Source organism: Ceratotherium simum, chromosome 35 (genome assembly GCF_057802395.1).
Source record: "Ceratotherium simum simum isolate JZ-2026a chromosome 35, ASM5780239v1, whole genome shotgun sequence".
Lineage (NCBI taxonomy): Eukaryota > Metazoa > Chordata > Mammalia > Perissodactyla > Rhinocerotidae > Ceratotherium > Ceratotherium simum.
The window spans coordinates 22,028,252-22,046,749 of NC_141934.1; the positions used below are offsets into that span (position 1 = coordinate 22,028,252).

The 18,498-nt window shown below is 45.5% G+C and overlaps 1 protein-coding gene across 6 annotated transcripts in view; it reads left to right on the forward strand.

The window, feature by feature from the left end:
• Window positions 1–7,587, forward strand: part of HECTD4 (HECT domain E3 ubiquitin protein ligase 4) — a 178,414-nt gene extending 170,827 nt beyond the window's left edge. For all 6 annotated transcript variants that reach the window (XM_087424193.1, XM_087424199.1, XM_087424194.1 and 3 more), the window contains 5 exons: window positions 46–267; window positions 2,589–2,755; window positions 3,111–3,306; window positions 3,893–4,115; window positions 5,199–7,587. In XM_087424193.1, coding sequence (XP_087280319.1) covers window positions 46–267; window positions 2,589–2,755; window positions 3,111–3,306; window positions 3,893–4,115; window positions 5,199–5,335 — 945 coding nt within the window. In that variant the 3' untranslated portion in view covers window positions 5,336–7,587. The remainder of the gene's footprint in view (window positions 1–45; window positions 268–2,588; window positions 2,756–3,110; window positions 3,307–3,892; window positions 4,116–5,198) is intronic.
• The last annotated feature ends 10,911 nt before the right edge of the window (window positions 7,588–18,498 follow it).

Sequence of the window (18,498 nt, forward strand, 5' to 3'; positions counted from 1 at the left end):
GAGTAGAGGCGGAGCTCGTCACCTCACCTCGGCCTCCCCCTCCAGGGCAAGTACATCCTAACCCCCAGCCCCATCACCTACGGGGAGGAGCAGCTGCTGCACTTCCTGGGGCAGCTGCTGGGAATTGCGATTCGAGCAGACGTTCCTCTTCCCCTGGACCTCCTGCCCTCCTTCTGGAAGACGCTAGTTGGGGAGCCCCTGGACCCTGATCAAGACCTGCAGGAAGCAGACATACTCACCTACAATTACGTCAAGAAATTCGAGAGTGTAAGTGAACTCTCGAGTGAACATTTATTCCGGGGGCAGCGGGGTCCTGGAGCAGCGCCCCTGCTCCGCCTCCGTGGCCTGCTCTCTGCTTAGGCCCCGTACCGTGGGAGACCCGAGCTCCCCAACCAAACACTGAGTGGAATTTCCCAAAGAACGTTCGGCGGTGTAAACCATCTCTGCTAGCAAGGCTTGCTTCACGGGAACACAAGCCTCTGGCTTCCCTCCCTGCTGACAGCAGCCGACTGCGCTGACCTGACCAGCCCTGCTGGGCCTCCTAAGGACAAGGGTGAAGGGTTCCTGGCAGTTGAAGGAACAGCGGTGTTGGGGTGGGAACTTAAAAGTGAAACCTTTTAAGAGCTCTGCTGCAGAGCCTCAGGAGGAGCCCCGAAGGTCAACTCTTGGGGATGGCCTGAGATTGGTTGGGAATAGAGCTCTTTCTCCCTCTCCCTGTGCTTGGGGACACACAACGACAGGGAGACCACAGCAGTGGCTGACCCTCCCTCTCCACACAGACCAGCCGCCCAGAGGGGGATGTGGTCAGTGCTCGAGCTGCCAGCTGGGCCTGTGGGAGCTGCTCAGATCTGCCCATTGGCTCAACAATCGCTGAGGCCCGCCACGGCCAGGCTCTGGCTCACATCCCGTCCTCAGGGGGCTCCCAGGCTGCTCTTGGTTTATGTGAGGCTCCGTGCTCGAGGCCTATATTCGGAAATCCTTACACCAAGGCCTGGTGAGAGGTGAGGCCCAGAGAGGTGAGCTGGCCGGGAGCAGAGCCTCCACTGGAGCCCAGTCTGTTCAGCTGGGAAGACTGTGTTTTTCCACACCACATGCTCTCAGGTTAGAGACTGTCCCGGCAGAGTGTGGAGGTGGCTCTGATCCGGCCCTCCACCTTGAGGCCAGCCGCCTCTGCTCATAGGAGAGTGGACTTTGTGTCTGAGGCCTGGCCGAGGCTGCTCTCCACGGGGACCTCAGCTGAAAGAGGTGTCCGCTGAGTCTGCCTCCACTGGCATAAAACTCGGTGGGCCTGGTTGCCAGACTCTCCATGGTCGTCCCCTTAGCTACCACTTGAGGGCAGCCAGCGCAAGGGAGCAGCAAAGCCAAACCAGAGATGACGAGGAATCGTCTAAAGGGTCAGGGCAGTGCCTATGGGCTGGGATTTGAGTGCCTGCCAAGCCCTGCTCTGAGAAGTCCTCCCGGGGCTGTGGGTGGCAGCAAGGGCCTGGGGCAGTCAGGGGATGTGAGGCAGTGTCCAGGCAGGGCTTCTGTCTGAAGGGGATGGACAGGGCCACTGAGGTGGGGCACAGGGGAGGGACATGAAGCAGGAAGCAATGCTCTGAACTTCTGTCAGGGGTGCCTGCAGCCTTCACCAGCCTTCACCAGCCTTCACCGTGGTGGGGAGGTTGCTGCTAAGGACACAGTCTAGGCTCGGACCCTAACTCCCATCTTCACCATCCCAGAGCTGCAGGCTTATTCTCCTCTGGGTCATATCCTGTTATCTCCTTGGTAACATCAGTGTCTTTTGGACCCTAATTTTGGTGTGCCAAATGGTGGAGGGGGTAGCCCATATATTTCCACAGATGGAATTAAGTCAGGACTCTCTGGTAGCAAGTGACAAAAATCGCAGCTCAAACCAGCTTAGGAAATTTTTTTTAAAAAATTATTTGCTCTTAAAGCTAAAAGTGGGGCCAGCCCCGTGGCCTAGTGGTTAAGTTCAGCACGCTCTGCTTCAGCAGCCTGGATTCAGTTCCTGGGCATGAACCTACACCACTCGTCGGCGACCATGCTTTGGCAGCAGCCCACATACAAAATAGAGGAAAGATTGGCACAGACGTTAGCTCAGGGCAGATCTTCCTCAAGTGAAAAAAGGAAGACTGGCAATAGATGTTAGCTCAGGGTGAATCTTCCTCAGCAAAAAAAATATATATAAACTGAAAGTACAGATATAGATTTGGCTTCAGGCAGGGCTGAATCCAGGTGCTCAAATGATGTCATCAATAATTGGTCTCAAGATGGCCCCCAGCAGTACAAGATGTACCATCTTACAGTCACGTCCACACCACCAAAAGAGGGCTCCTGCTTCCAAACGGTACCAGGAAAAGCCCTTCAATTTGGGTCTCGTTAGCCAGGCCTGGCTCCCATGCCAATCCCTGAACTGATGACAAGCTCTAATTAGCCGGGTCTGTGCCTGTGCCCATCCGTAATAGCCAAGGGTGTCCCACCCAGACAGTGCCTGGTGTTTGCCCAAGTAGAGACAGGGGTTGCATTTTCCAGGGGGCCTTGGGAGCGGGGCAGGCAGTTAGCCTCAGTCAGCCTCTGCCCTCCAGATCAACGACGAGACCGAGCTGGAGGCCCTGTGCGCTGAGATCGCCTCCCAGCACCTGGCCACCGAGAGCCCTGACAGTCCCAACAAGCCGTGCTGCCGGTTCACCTACCTGACCATGACGGGCGAGGAGGTGGAGCTATGCAGCCGCGGCCGGCACATCCCCGTGGCGTGAGTGTGTGCGCGTGTGGGGTGGGGCTCACCAAACTGGCCAGCCGGGCTATGGCAGCGCCACCTGGACTTGGGCCACAGCGCGAGGGCCTGGGTCAGGTGACGGGTGGGTTTCACCAGTGGGACGGCGTGAGGCAGGACGCTGGACACCAGGAAAAGTGGTGGAATGCCTTCAGCAGGGGGACCTTGTTAGAAAACACGCAGAGGCAGGAGAGGGCTTCCCTGAGCTGCCGGGACGGGGCACTGCTGGGAACTAGCCTGGATCTCTGCCTGAGTGGACGTGGCCCCCAGACCCAGGAGCAGCCCCGTCAGCCTCCTCGGCTGCTCCCTCACCTGTGCCCCCTCGCCCCCACAGATGGGAGAACAAGGACATCTACGCGGCTGCCATCCGGAGCCTGCGGCTGCGGGAGCTACAGAACATCGAGTGCGTGACGGCGGTGCGGGCGGGCCTGGGCGCCATCATCCCCCTGCAGCTGCTCACCACGCTCAGCCCGCTGGAGATGGAGCTGCGGACCTGCGGCCTCCCCTACATCAACCTCGAGTTCCTGAAGGTCGGTGGCCCGGGGCCGGGCTGGGCTGGCAGGCAGTGCCAGCAGTGGCTTGTTAGAGTACTTCTGTGTCCCAGCACTCTTGTGCTCATCCGCAGCTCACAGCCAGTAATCTGAAGCTAAGGTGAAGGCCCTTGCCCGAGGGCACACAGCCAGTAGGTGGCAGAGTCAGACTTCCCACCCAGATCGCCTGCCTCCAGAGCCCATGTCTTAAGCCACCAGCCTGAGGTGAAGACCATTCTCGCCAGCTTCCTGCAGGATGGGCCCTGCATCCCAGGGTTGCTTCTTGCCAGCTGGGAGACCTTGCCCAAGTGACTTCACCTCTAGTGGGCACGGTGACAGGACCTGCCCAGTGGAGTCAGGGGGTGACATACATAGAGCCCCTGCGGCCAGGCCTGGCGCACAGGCCGCAGTCACATCAGCAGGCGCTGCTACAACGACCTCTGTGGTTACTGTCACCGTGGTAATCTCCCTGTGTCCTGTGGCTATCATTTGCCTGCTGCACCCTGCCCCGGATTGGACCCGGCCTGGGGAGGCCCTGGGTTAGCAGCAGCCCCCTGGCTCACTTCTGGGGACCTTTCTTCCCCAGGCTCACACCATGTACCAGGTGGGGCTGATGGAGACAGACCAGCACATCGAGTTCTTCTGGGGGGCGCTGGAGATGTTCGCCCAGGAGGAGCTGTGCAAGTTCATCAAGTTTGCCTGCAACCAGGAACGCATCCCGTTCACCTGCCCCTGCAAAGACGGGGGCCCCGACACAGCCCATGTGCCCCCGTACCCCATGAAGATCGCCCCCCCAGATGGCACAGCAGGTACTCCCTCCCTGCTCATGTTCAAGTGGGGGGACACAGGCCCTTCCCTCAGTTTGGAGCAGGGGCTGCTGGGTCCTACACGGGGGAAGGAGAACAATGGACAGGACCCCAGACACCAAAGCTCAAGTATAAGTGAGGGAAGGGCCCCTGGCGGGGGGTCACGTGCCTACCAAGCCCGACCTTCACCAAGTGGCAGTACAGGCCCAATGTTGGCATATCTTCTGAGGTTTTTGTTTTTGTTTTTGTTTTTGCTGAGGAAGATTTGCCCTGAGCTAACGTCTGTTGCCAACTGTCCTCTTTTGGTATGTGAGCTGCCACCACAGCATGGCCACTGGCAGACAAGTGGTATAGGTCTGCACCCAGGCACTGATCCCGGGCTGCCGAAGCAGAGTGCTCCCACCTTCACCACTGGACCACTGGGGCTGGCCCTCTTCTGATGTTTTAAAAAGCTAAAAGTCAGGGCCAGCCTGTTGGCATAGCAGTTAAGTCTATGCACTCTGCTTCAGTGGCCTGGGGTTTTTGGGTTCGGATCCCGGGCACAGACCTAAACCACTCATCAAGCCATGCTGTGGCGGCGTCCCACATACAAAATAGAGGAAGGTGGGCACAGATGTTAGCTCAGCAACAATCTTCCTCAAGCAAAAAGAGGAAGATTGACGATGGATGTTAGCTCAGGGCTGATCTTCCTCACCAAAACAAACAAACAAATTAAATAAATAAATAAATAAAAAGCTAAAAATCCAGAAATGTTTTAATCTTCCCACTTTTAAATCAGAAAAGTAATTCAATTAAAAAATCAAAACAAAACCCTTTGCTGGCCAAACAAACTTGTCTGCAACAAGATTCCCTCCCAGGTCAGCAGTTTGGTGCCTGTGCTGTACGGCGGTTACGTTTCTGTCCTTTTCTCCTCCAGAATCTTCTCTTGCCCTACCCCAGGCTACTAGGCCGTCATCCCCCTCCTGATGGGCCTCAGGGTTAGCTTACAGCTGCCCAAAGAGGCAAACCTGGAGGCGGAGAGGCCAGCCAGGCCTCCCCGAGATCCTCGGACAGCGCTCTAACGCTGGCCCGATGTTTTTCCTGTAGGTTCTCCAGACTCTCGCTACATCCGCGTGGAGACCTGCATGTTCATGATCAAGCTTCCCCAGTACTCCTCTCTGGAAATCATGCTGGACAAACTTCGTTGTGCCATTCACTACCGTGAAGATCCCCTAAGTGGCTGAGGGGAGGGAGCCCCAGAGTTAGGCTGTCACCGAGGCACCACTCTGCCAGTTTGAGAAGCCTGCTGCTGCGGGCATGTCCCTCCGGGCCCTGTGTGAGGAGTTGGCGACGTTCTCCTTTTCCAAACTTTTGTCTGCATTCCAGGGCCTCCTGGAAGACTTCACCTTGTGTATGTGTGCATTTTGTGATGGGTTGGTTCTCTTGCTGCCTGTCTGTGGTATGTTTGTAGGATAGTTTGGTTCTCAGACAGTTTGTGTCTCATTTGATCTTCCTGGACGTTGTCCTCCACAGCCACCGGATTCTGATGCCGTGTGGCCCCAGTTGGTTCCAGATCACAGAACCACCCAGCAGGAAGCTGGTGGTGAGATGCCCTTGGCCACACAGAGCGTCCTGTTCTTTCTGCAGAGCATCTCCGCAAACAAGCCAGTGGCCAGCCCTGCCCCTCCTGCCTCGAGCTGGAGTTTCTCCTGGACTCGGCTCCTGCAGGCCTCCTTCCATCTTGAAGTGGTTGGGCCAGTTACCCAGACGCGGGGGACACACAGAGGGAGCTCTATGTGTTAATCTTCTGGCTTTAGAACCTTGTTGATGGTCTGGGTTTTTCTGAAGAAAAGCCCGCAGTGGTTCCCCTGTCCCTTCTCAGCCAGACACCCCTCTGCTCTGTCTCTTCTGGGCCCCTGGTCTGACAGTTTCCCACTGAGTGCTCCCTGGGAGCAGGAGACCAGAGGGTTCATTCCTGACCTTAGTTCATGGAAGCAGGCCGGGTGCGTCCCAGCTCCGGGAGCTGAGAGGACACGCGGAGTGGGAGGGACACTGCTCGAGTCGGGCCTTCTTCTGAGACTGGTTGGACAGGAAAGCACATGACTCAAGCCTGCCCCTCTGGCACTCAGAAACAGCCCTTCCTCGTGGCAGTGTTTGTGACATGAGGAACAGAGGAAAGGGCCACACATCCATTTTAGAAAGAGCTGACTGAGGTGCTCTGTTCAATTCGGGGTCTACGTCAGTGACTAAGACCTTCAAGTCCAGGTGGACACACCAGGGGCTCTTTCTGCCCCTCCGGCCGGGCCTGCCCAGCACCCTCCCCTTGCCGCCCCATGTAAGTGTGTGTGCCAGGGCTGAGCTGCTCCAGGCTCACCCCCTGCCCCAGTGCATTTGTGCCCCCAGTAGGTCTTTGTCCAGTGGGACTTTGTTCGAGAGCAGCATATGCCATCTTGTTGGACACTGTCATTTTGGGCCTTGCCAGTTCTCACAGAATTGCATCACTGTATTTATTGTATAATATTGTGAATACTGGACGTTCTGAGTGAGTGCTGTCTAGAAGGCTTTGGAGTGTGAATGCGGGTGAGAAGGAGGATGTGCTCCTCCTTTCTCTGCTGTGGCCCTGGCCTGTTGGAAAGATGTGTGGATTGTAGAGCTAGAGCCATTAGCATCCATCTCCTCCCTACTATCTTAGGAAATGCGTTAAGGACCATTACAGAAAAGATTCCCCGACCTAAGGAAAAGGCAAACCTGGATTAATTGTTCCAGTTGCATCAGTTACATTTGATGCAGGATCAGTCATGTCTGGAGGTGAGTGCCTGCAAGCGGTTTCCCTGCTTGGAAGGAATTTGGTCGGTCGCTGCCTCCCAGGGGGGCCACAGCCTTCTTGACTAGGGGTCACACCAGGATGTAGTCCTGACACCAAGGATCCTCTTATTTCATTTCTGCATAATGAAAGAGCCTTTGGATTTATTAGAAGTGGTTTTTCCTCCCTGTATTTTTAAATTCTTGGTCCCCTCCGATCCTTCCCATCCCTTGAATGGACTCAGAATTCTGTCAGCTACCTCCCTAGGAGGGTTTTGGGAAGCTTCTGTTGGCCCATCACTTGATGAGATCATAGCTGTGAGTAAGATATCTGCTGCTAACACGACTGCTTCTCCCAGAGAGCACATTGAGGTCCAGACAGATCCAAACCTTGGCCCTAAAAAATGTGTGCTGTAAAGTTACTTGATGTATATTTATTATAATTATTTATGGTTGCTCATTTAACAAACTTTTCATTCAATTTGATGCTATTTACACCATTGCTGTGTAAAGGAAGCTCACTACAGGAAAAAAGTCACACCAATAAATAACCTTCATCTAATTTTGATTTACCTTAAGAGTTGTGTGATCATCTGCTCTTGCTGAGAAGAGTCAAAGGCTGACATGCTTGGATGGCTCTGATACTTAAGTGCCGCCAAGTGGCTAGGAATTAAAGTGTTTCTAATTATCATGGTCTCTTTGCACTTGATGTGATTCTTACTCCATTATGCTCATAAACTACCCATTCCCCCCACTCGACCCCTTGCTTGTGAAAACCTGTGGTTTTCATATAGAAAGTATGATTGAAGGGCTGGAAATCCAAGGTAAAAGCTTAACCGAACCCCGTATGTTCTGCCCACTTCTTCTCCTGAGCCAGTCTGTACTCTTGTGCCAATGTGAGGATTTTCCTCAAGTGGATTGTTGCCCTGGAAGAATATGGGCCATTCTTAGACCACATATCCTCCTTTGGGAGTGGGCAGTGGATTTAAAACTACTTTGTGCAAAAAGGAGATGCAGGGAAGAGGTGAAGACTTAGCTCAGCACTACTTTCCAAGATCGCTGCTCTGCCCTCTTCTCGCACAGCTGTCCTGGCCCAGGAGTCTGTGGTCTGTCCAGTCTCCTTGACTTGCTTATCACCTCCTCCTGCTCCACAAAGTCCTCACCCAGACCCACTTAACTCTCATTCTCTGGACTCCACCTTTTTTGTACTTAATAAATGCTAGCTTTTAGTGGCAGTATCCTATGTATGTCTTGATTATAGGAAGAACAAGAACCCTCTCGGATGAGGTACAAGCAACTGTCTTTTCTTCTGTCTGTTGCTTCAGAGTGCTAGAAACAGGGAGCAAAACCAACCACTCACAGCAAAGAGAAGACCTCTGTTAGACATGAGAAGCTAGGGAGTGAGATTCTTCAGCTCTCTGCCCAGTGAGCACAGCAAAGATTCTCCTGCTGTCCAGGCTGGCTGAGGCCATCTCCTTTTTTGAGAGTTGCCTCTTAAAAAAATAAGTATATTCATGCTGCCTCCAGGAAACACATCTCAGCTCTAAAGACAAACACAGGCTCAGAGTGAAAGGATGGAAGACAATACTCCAAGCTAATGGCAAAAAAAAGAAAGCAGGTGTTGCCATACCTATATCAGACAAACTTGACTTCAAGATAAAACAGGTAATGAGAGACAAAGAGAGGCAGTATATAATGATGAAAGGGACACTCCACCAACAAGACATATCACTTATAAATATATATGCACCCAATACAGGAGCACCAAGGTACATAAAGCAACTATTAACAAACTTAAAAGGAGATATTAACAACAACACAATAATAGTAGGGGATCTTAACACCCCAGTCACATCAATGGACAGATCATCCAGACAGAACATCAATAAGGAAATAATGGACCTAAATGAAAAACTAGATGAGATGGACTTAATAGACATATACAGAGCACTCCATCCAAACACAGCAGATTACACATTCTTCTCAAGCGTGCATGGAACATTCTCAAGAATAGACTATATGTTGGGAAACAAGGTGCACTTACATAAATTTAAGAAGATTGAAATCATAACAAGCATCTTTTCAGACCATACTGCCATGAAGTTAGAAATCAACTACAAGGAAAAAACCAGGAAAGTGACAAAGCTGTGGACACTCAACAACATGTTACTAAACAACCAATGGATCATTGATGAAATTAAAGGAGAAATCAAAGCATATCTGGAGACAAATGAAAATGAAAATACACTGTACCAACTCATACGGGATGCAGCAAAAGTGGTCCTGAGAGGGAAACTCATAGCAATACAGGCCCACCTTAACAAACAAGAAAAAGCCCAAATAAGCAACCTCAAACTACGCCTAACAGAATTAGAAAAAGAAAAAAAAAAAAAAAAAAAGCCTAAAGTCAGCAGAAGGAGGTAAATAATAAAAATCAGAGCAGAAAAAAATGAAATTGAAATTAAAAAAACAGTAGAAAGGATCAATGAAACAAAGAAGTGGTTCTTTGAAAAGATAAACAAAATTGACAAACCCTTAGCCAGACTCACCAAGAAAAAAGAGAGAAGGCTCAAACAAAATTAGAAGTGAAAAGGGAGAAATTCCAACAGCACAGAAATACAAAAGACTATAAGAGAATACTATGAAAAACTATATGCCAACAAAGTGGAAAATCTAGAAGAAATGGATAAATTCTTAGACTCATAACAACCTCCCAAAACTGAATCAAGAAGAAATAGAGAACCTGAATAGACCAATCACAAGTAAAGAGATTGAAACAGTAGTCAAAAACCTCCCAAAAAATGAAAGTCCAGGACCAGATGGCTTCTCTAGAGAATTTTACCAAACATTCAAAGAAGACTTAATACCTATCCTTCTCAAACTATTCCAAAAAACAGAGGACGATGGAAAACTTCCCAACACATTCTGTGAGGCCAACATCACCCTGATACCAAAGCCTGGCAAAGACAATACTAAGAAGGAATACTACAGACCAATATCCCTGATGAATATAGATGCAAAATCCTCAACAAAATATTGGCAAACCGAATACAGCAATACATTAAAAAGATCATACACCATGATCAAATGGGATTTATACCAGGGACACAGGGATGGTTCAACATCCACAAATCAATCCATGTAATACACCACATTAACAAAACGAGGAATAAAAACCATATGATCAGCTCAATGGATGCAGAGAAGGCTTTTGACAAGATCCAACATCAATTTATGATAAAAACTCTCAACAAAATGGGTATAGAAGGAAAGTACCTTAACGTAATAAAGGCCATATATGACAAACCCACAGCCAACATCATACTCAATGGCGAAAAACTGAAAGCCATCCCTCTGAAAACAGGGACAAGACAAGGGTGCCCACTCTTGCCACTCTTATTCAACACAGTACTGGAGGTTCTGGCCAGAGCAATCAGGCAAGAAAAAGGAATAAAAGGAATCCAAATAGGCAATGAAGGAATGAAACTCTCACTGTTTGCAGATGACATGATCTTATATATAGAAAATCCTAAAGAATCCATTGGAAAACTATTAGAAATAATCAACAACTACAGCCAAGTGGCAGGGTACAAAATCAACTTACAGAAATCAGTTGCATTTCTGTATACCAACAATGAACTAACAGAAAGAGAACTCAAGAAGACAATCCCATTTATAATTGCAACAAAAAGAATAAAATATCTAGGAGTAAATTTAACCAAGGAAGCGAAAGACCTATACAATGAACACTATAAGACATTACTGAGTGAAATCAATGATGACATAAAGAAATGGAAAAAGATTCCATGCACTTGGATTGGAAGAATAAACATTGTTAAAATGTCCACAATACGTAAAACAATCTACAGATTCAATGCAATCCCAATCAGAATCCCAAGGACATTCTTCACAGAAATAGAACAAAGAATACTAGCATCCATATGGGGCAACAAAAGACCCCGTATAGCTAAAGCAATCCTGAAAAATAAGAACAAGGCTGGAGGAATCACAATCCCTGACTTCAAAACATACTACAAGGCGATAGTAATTAAAACAGCATGGTACTGGTACAAAAACAGACACACAGATCAATGGAACAGAATTGAAAGTCCCAAAATAAAATATCTATGGGCAGCTAATCTTTGACAAAGGAGCTAAGGACATACAGTGGAGAAAGGAAAGTCTCTTCAATAAATGATGCTGGGAAGACTGGACAGCCACTTGCAAAAGAATGAAAGTAGACCACCTTCTTTCACCCTCCACAAAAATTAACTCAAAATGGATCAAAGACCTGAAGGTGAGACCTGAAACTATAAAACTCCTGGAGGAAGATATAGGTAGTACACTATTCATCATCAGCCATAAAGGGATCTTTTTGAATTCCATGTCTACTCAGACAAGGGAAACAAAAGAAAAAATAAACAAGTGGGACTTCATCAGATTAAAGAGCTTCTACAAGGCAAATGAAACCAGGATCAAAATGAAGAGGGAACCCACCAGCTGGGAAAAAATATTTGCAAACCATATATCTGACAAGGGATTAATCTCCATAATATGTAAAGAACTCACACAACTGAATAACAAAAAAACAAAAAATGGATGGAGAAAATGAACAGACACTTCTCCAAAGAAGATATACAGATGGCCAATAGGCACATGAAAAGATGCTCAACATCACTAATCATCAGGGAAATGCAAATGAAAACCACACTAAGATATCATCTTACACCCGTTAGAATGGCTATAATCACCAAGACAAAAAGCAACAAATGCTGGGGAGGCTGTGGAGAAATGAGAACCCTAATCCACTGCTGGTGGGAATACAAACTGGGGCAGCCTCTATGGAAAACAGGGTGGAGATTCCTCAAAAAATTAAAAATAGAAATACCATATGATCCAGCTATCCCACTACTGAGTATCTACCTAACAAACCTGAAATCAACAATCCAAAGAGGCTTATGCACCCCTATGTTCATTGCAGCATTATTCCGTATAGCCAAGACGTGGAAGCAACCCAAGTGTCCCTCAACTGATGATTGGATAAAGAAGCTGTGGTATATATATACCATGGAATACTACTCAGCCATAAAAAAAGACAAAATCGTCCCATTTGCAACAACATGGATGGACCTGGAGGGTATTATGTTAAGTGAAATAAGCCAGAAAGAGAAAGACAAACAGTGCGTGATTTCACTCATATATGGAGGATAAACCAACACACGGACAGATAGAACAGTTTGGTGGGTACCAGGGGGTGGGGGGTGGGCACAAGGGGTGGAGGGATGCACTTACATGGTGACTGATAAACAATAATGTACAATAAAAATTTCACAATAAAATATATTCAAAATTGCATCATCCAATATCAAGAAGATATTCATCCTCATTAGTCATCAGGGAAATGCAAATTAAGATCACAATGAGATATACTACACCACCACCAAAAGGACTAGAAAGACAATACCATGGCTGAGGAAGATGTGGAACCAACAAAATTCTCATACACTGCTGTGGGGAATGTAACCTACAACAACTCTGGAAAACTGGTACTATCTACTACACATCCGCTGTGACCAGCAGTTCCACTCCTGGGTGTAAATCCAACAAATACATACACAGTTTCACCAAAAGACATGAACAAGAATGCTCACAGCAGCAACAGTAGTAACAGCCAAAACTAGAAACCAAGTTGAAGGTCCCTCAGCAGTAGAATAGATTATGGCACACAATAGAATACTGTACAGGAAGGAAAACAAACTGCAGCCTCATGCAACAATATGGGTGACTCATAAACACAATGATCAGCAAAGCAAGCCGGATGTAAAAGAGTATTTAAAGGCATGAGTTCATTTAAATAATGTTGAAAACAGTCAAAAATAATAGTGATAAAATGTTGAGATGGTGGTTATTTTGGGCCGGGGGAGGGGGAGTGACTGGGAGGAGCATGAGGGGTGTTCTGGTGTCTCGGTAATCATCTGTTTTTTTATTTGGGTGGTGGTGACAGTTATGTGTTCACACTGAGCTGGATGCGTCCATGCACTTTTCTGTAGGGATGTTGTACTGTGTGGATGGTTTCTTAACAATAAAAGTACACCAAAATGAGGAAATCAAATAAAAGCACACATCCCATCTTCATGGAACCAAAAGAAGTCTGTCGTTGCAATCCACAGTTTCTGGGAGAGGGCAGCTGATGGAAGAGTGATAAATGACCCAGCAGGAGCACACTCGGTCAGTAGGCTTATGTGCACCTCCCTTAAGAAATAGCACATTGTAAAGAGACGGAAGTGGAGGCCCCATGTGTCAGGGGAAAACAAGGACTGGAAATTCGTGTAAGAAGGAGAAGTTCAAGTCCCCACCACCCTGCAGAAGGCCAGAAGTTATGTTCTGGAGAAACAACTGAGAAGCTCATGACTCCAGCCCACCCTAGGTTTCTACAGCAGGCTGGAGGACCGTTCTCTGAACTAACCCAGAGGAAAGTCTACAGCTACTGGCACCTGGGACTCTCAAGTGAAAATGCCAGCTGATTGCCCAGTTGAAGAGAGCTTCTCATCACCTTTAGTGTCCCACTCTTAAATATACACAGACACGCAAGAAACAACAGAGGTTTGCGGAAAAGACTACCACATAAAATACCAAAACAAAAATAGACAACTCCCAGGAAATAGGCAATACAGAACAAGATATCCAAGAAATAACTATGGCATAAAATATAAAAGAAAAAGTATTGCATCAATTAAGTAAGGGGGGAAAAAGACTATGAGAGAGGATAAAAGACAATGGTATTGGAAATTTATATCAGAAATAAATTTAATATAAGAATGAAAGGATAGGGCTGGCCCCATGGCTTAGCAGTTAAGTGCACGTGCTCCGCTGCTGGCAGCCCGGGGTTCGGATCCCAGGTGCGCATTGACGCACCGCTTCTCCGGCCATGCTGAGGCTGCGTCCCATGTACAGCAACTAGAAGGATGTGCAGCTATGATATACAACTATCTACTGGGGCTTCGGTGGAAAAATAAATAAATAAAATTAAAAAAAAAAAAAGAATGAAAGGATAAAGTTGAGGAAATCTCCCATAAAGTAGGGCAAAAAGGCAGAAAATATGAGAGAAAATTAAAAAATGATCTGTTGAAGAGGGTCAACATCCAACTATAATTGGAATTCTGCAAAGAAGAGAGAAAACAGAAGAGAAAGTACCAAAATGATAACAAGAAAATTATGAAAAACTCAAGAGCACGTGAGTTTCCAGGCAGAAAGAGCTCACTAAATGTCAGGCTCTTCGAATGGAAAAATAATCCACACCAACATACAACATGGGGAAATTTCAAAATAGCAGGGACACATCCTAAAAAGCTTCAAGGGAAAAAATTAGTTACATGCAAATCAGAATGGCGTCAGACTTTATAACAATCTAGGAAGTAAAAGTAATGCTTTCAGGACACTTCTAATTCTAGCCAACATAGAGGAACAGAAACCAGACTTACCTCCCCCTTGAAATGACTAAAAAAACCTGACAAATGTATGGTTCTCAAGACACTGGACATCAGGCAATGAAGGTGAGAGATCTCAGAGAAGAACAACAGACGTGCTAGGCCCTACCACTGCCTCGGCTTATGATGTGGATAGTTTTCAGACAGCAGCAAAGGGAGGAGAGCCCCACAGTCTCCCTGAGTTGAGAAAACAAGGCACCTAAGGAGACCAAGGCAGCTGGTCTGCAGGGCAGAGTACCAGAGAGGAAAGAGCCGCACAGAGAGAGAACTCTGCGGCTGCTAAAGAGTCCCACTCAGGTATTCAGCTGAGTGTTGATAAGCTCATACATGTAAGGAAACTGCCAGAGCCTGGGGAAGAACCAGCCAAGAGGATTAGAGCTAGCAAAGAACAGGAAATAGTTCCTGTTCCTACTAGCCAGTGTGGAAAACTTTCTAACTTACAGAGCATTGGTTTTGCCTTAGTAGTGGAGCAAAATTAGCCCTAGACTAATCACTGCCCAGGTCTGACCTAATAAAGCTTAAAAGTCTGATTCAGGGGCCGGCCCTGTGGCGTAGTGGTTAAGTGCACGCGCTCTGCTGCTGGTGGCCTGGGTTCGGATCCCGGGTGTGCACCGATGCACCCCTTGTCAGGCCATGCTGTGGCGGCATCCCATATAAGTGGAGGAAGATGGGCACAGATGTTAGCCCAGGGCCAGTCTTCCTCAGCAAAAAGGAGGATTGGCATGGATGTTAGCTCAGGGCTGATCTTCCTCACACACAAAAAATGTCTGATTCAGAAGGATCAAACTGTTTCCAAGTAACCAGTTTGATCAACAAAGCTCAAGAATATTTATAGGAATACAAAAATACCCAGCACCCAAGTAGCTAAAATTCAGAATCATTGAACATATTAAGTAGAGACATAGAAACTATAAAAATAACCCAAATTGAGCTTCTAGAGATGAAAATTACAATGTCTGACATGAAAACTACACTGGATGGACTAACAACAGATTAGACTACAGAATATTTAGTGAACTTGAAGGCATATAAAAGAAACTATCCATCTGAACATAGAAAAAAGAATCCACAAAAGTGAAAAGAGCGTCAATAAGCTATGGGACAACTTTATGTGGCCTAATATATGTGTAAATATAATCTCCCAAAGAAGACAAAAATAGAGAAACAGAAATAACCATCTGCATAATGGCTGAAATTTTTTCCAAATTTGGTTGAAAACTATAAACTCAAAGGTACAAGACATCTAATGAACCTAAAGCACAAGAAACAAAGAGATAGGCGGTGGTGATGGTTGCAGAACAATGTGAATGTTTTTAATGCCACAGAACTGTACAAAGGTACATCACAATCAAATTGCTTGAAAGCAGTGATGAAGAGAATATCTTAAAAAGACCTCCCCAAAGACACATTATGTACAGAGCAACAAAGTCTACAAATGGTAGGTTTTTCATTGGAACAAATGCAAGGAGACAGTACAGCAACATATTTAAAATACAGTCATGTGTCACTTAACAACAGGGATACGTTCTGAGAAATGCATCGTTAGGTGATTTCGTCCTTGTATGAACATCGTAGTGTACTTACACAGACCTAGGCTATATAGTACTAATCTTATGGGACCAACGTCTTATATGTGGCCTGTCATTGACCAAAATGTCATTATGCGGCACCTGACTGTACTGGGGTAAAAACCTATCAACCTAGAATTCTACACTTGGCAAAAATATCTTTCAAATAATGAAGGAAGGAGAGAATAGGCAAGTACCTAGACTCAGAAATCAGATTAGAGGTTGGGGAGTGAGTACTTAATAATCGGTTATGGGGTTTCCTTTTGAGATGGAAAATCCTGGAACTAGATAGTGGTAACAGTTGCACAACATTGTGAATGTACTTAGTGCCACCTAATTGTACACTTAAAAATAATTAAACTGTTAAATTTCACGTTAGATATATATTACCACAATTTTTTTTAAGTGAAGGAGAAATAAAGACCTTATCAGACACACAAAAGCTGAAAGAATTCATCAAGAGCTGACCTGCACTACAACCAAGTTAAAGGGAGTTCCTCAAGCAGAAGGAAAATGATACTAGATGGAAATCTGAATCTGCAGAAAGAAATAAAAAGCAACAAAATAGTAACTATATGGGTAAATATAAAAGACATTTTTCTTATTTAAATCTCTTTAAAAGATGACTATTTAAATAAAACAACAGTGTATTGGGGATTTATAACAAATGCAGAAATAAATGTATGACAATAGCACAAAGGCTAGGAGAAGACAAATGGAATATGCTGTTGTAATACCAAACATGAAGTGGTATAATATTACTTTGAAGGTAGACTATGATAAGTTAAAAGTGTGTACTATAAACCCTAAAACAACTACTTAAATTATACAATAAGTAGTTATAACTAATAATCCAACAAAGGAGATAAAATGGAATCATTAAAAGTATTCAAAAGAAAGCAGAAACAGAGAAAAAAGGAAACAGAACACATGAGGCAGAGACAAATGGCAAAACTATATATAAATATATATATTTTTTTGTGTGAGGAAGATCAGCCCTGAGCTAACAGCCATGCCAATCCTCCTCTTTTTGCTGAGGAAGACCAGCCCTGAGCTAACATCTATTGCCAATCCTCCTCCTTTTTTTTCCCCCCGTTTTGTCCCCAAAGACCCAGTAGATAGTTGTATGTCATAGCTGCACATCCTTACAGTTGCTGTATGTGTGACACCGCCTCAGCATGGCCAGACAAGCAGTGCGTTGGTGCGTGCCCGGGATCCCAACCCGGGCCACCAGTAGCGGAGTGTGCGCACTTAACCACTAAGCCATGGGGCCGGCCCCCTAAAATGATATATTTAAACCCAACTACATCAATAGTTACATTAAATGTAAATGGTCTACACACCCAATTAGAAGACAGAGATTGTCAGGTTGTTCCAAAACAAAAGACAAAAAAAAAAACCCAACTATATGCTGCCTCTGAGAAACCCACTTTAAATATATAGATATAAATAGGATAAAAGTAAAAGGATGGAAAAATATGTACTATGCTAACACTAACCAGAGGAAAGCTAAGGAATGCTAACAATTATTAATTAATATTGCTATGTTCATATCAAACTATATTGCAGAGCAAATATTACAAAGAATACAGAAGGTGATTTCATAATAATAAAGAGGCCAATTAAATAAGAGCATAACTCATAAGTGTTTATATATCTGATAACAGGGCTTCAAAATAATGAAAAACATTATAGAATTATGAGAAAAAACAGACAATCCTCGATTATAATAAGAGATTTCAAACAGCCCCTCAATAATTGATAGGACAAGTAAACAGAAAATCAGTAAGGATATAAAAGCTTGAACAACACTATCAACCAGTTTGACCTACCTGCCATTTATATAGCACTCTATGCAACCAAAATAGAGTGCACATTGTTTTCGAGTGCATACAGAACATTTATAGCCTGGAGAATATTCTAGAGATAAAACAAGTCTCAATAAATTTAAAAAGATTCAAGTCATACAAAGTATGTTCTCTGAGCACAGTGAAATTAAATAAGAAATCAATAACAAAAACAAATCTGGAAAATATTCAAATACTTGGAAACTAAATTACACATTAATAAATAGCCCATAGGTCAAAGAAGATATCAAAGTATTGTGAACTGAATGAAATGAAAAGATACATCAAAGTTTGTGAGATACAGCTAAAGCAGTTCTTGGAGGAAAATTTATAGCACTAAACACTTTTATTAGATAAGAAGAAAGATCTCAAATCAGTGATCTCAGCTTTGACCTTAAACTAGAAAAAGAAAAAATTAAGCTCAAAGTAAGTAGAAGAAAGGGAATAATAAAGAAAGATCAGAATGGAAAGCAATGACGTGGAAGCAGAAAAACAGCAAAGAAAATCAATGGAACCAAAGTTGGTTTTTTTTAATAGTTTTTTTGTGTGTGTGCGTGAGGGAGATTGGCCCTGCGCTAACATCTGTTGCCAATCTTCCTCTTTTTCTTTTTTCCCCCAAAGCCCCAGTACATAGTTTTGTATCATAGTTGTAGAGTTGTAGCTCTTCTTTACAGGATGCCTCCTCAGCATGGCTTGATGAGCG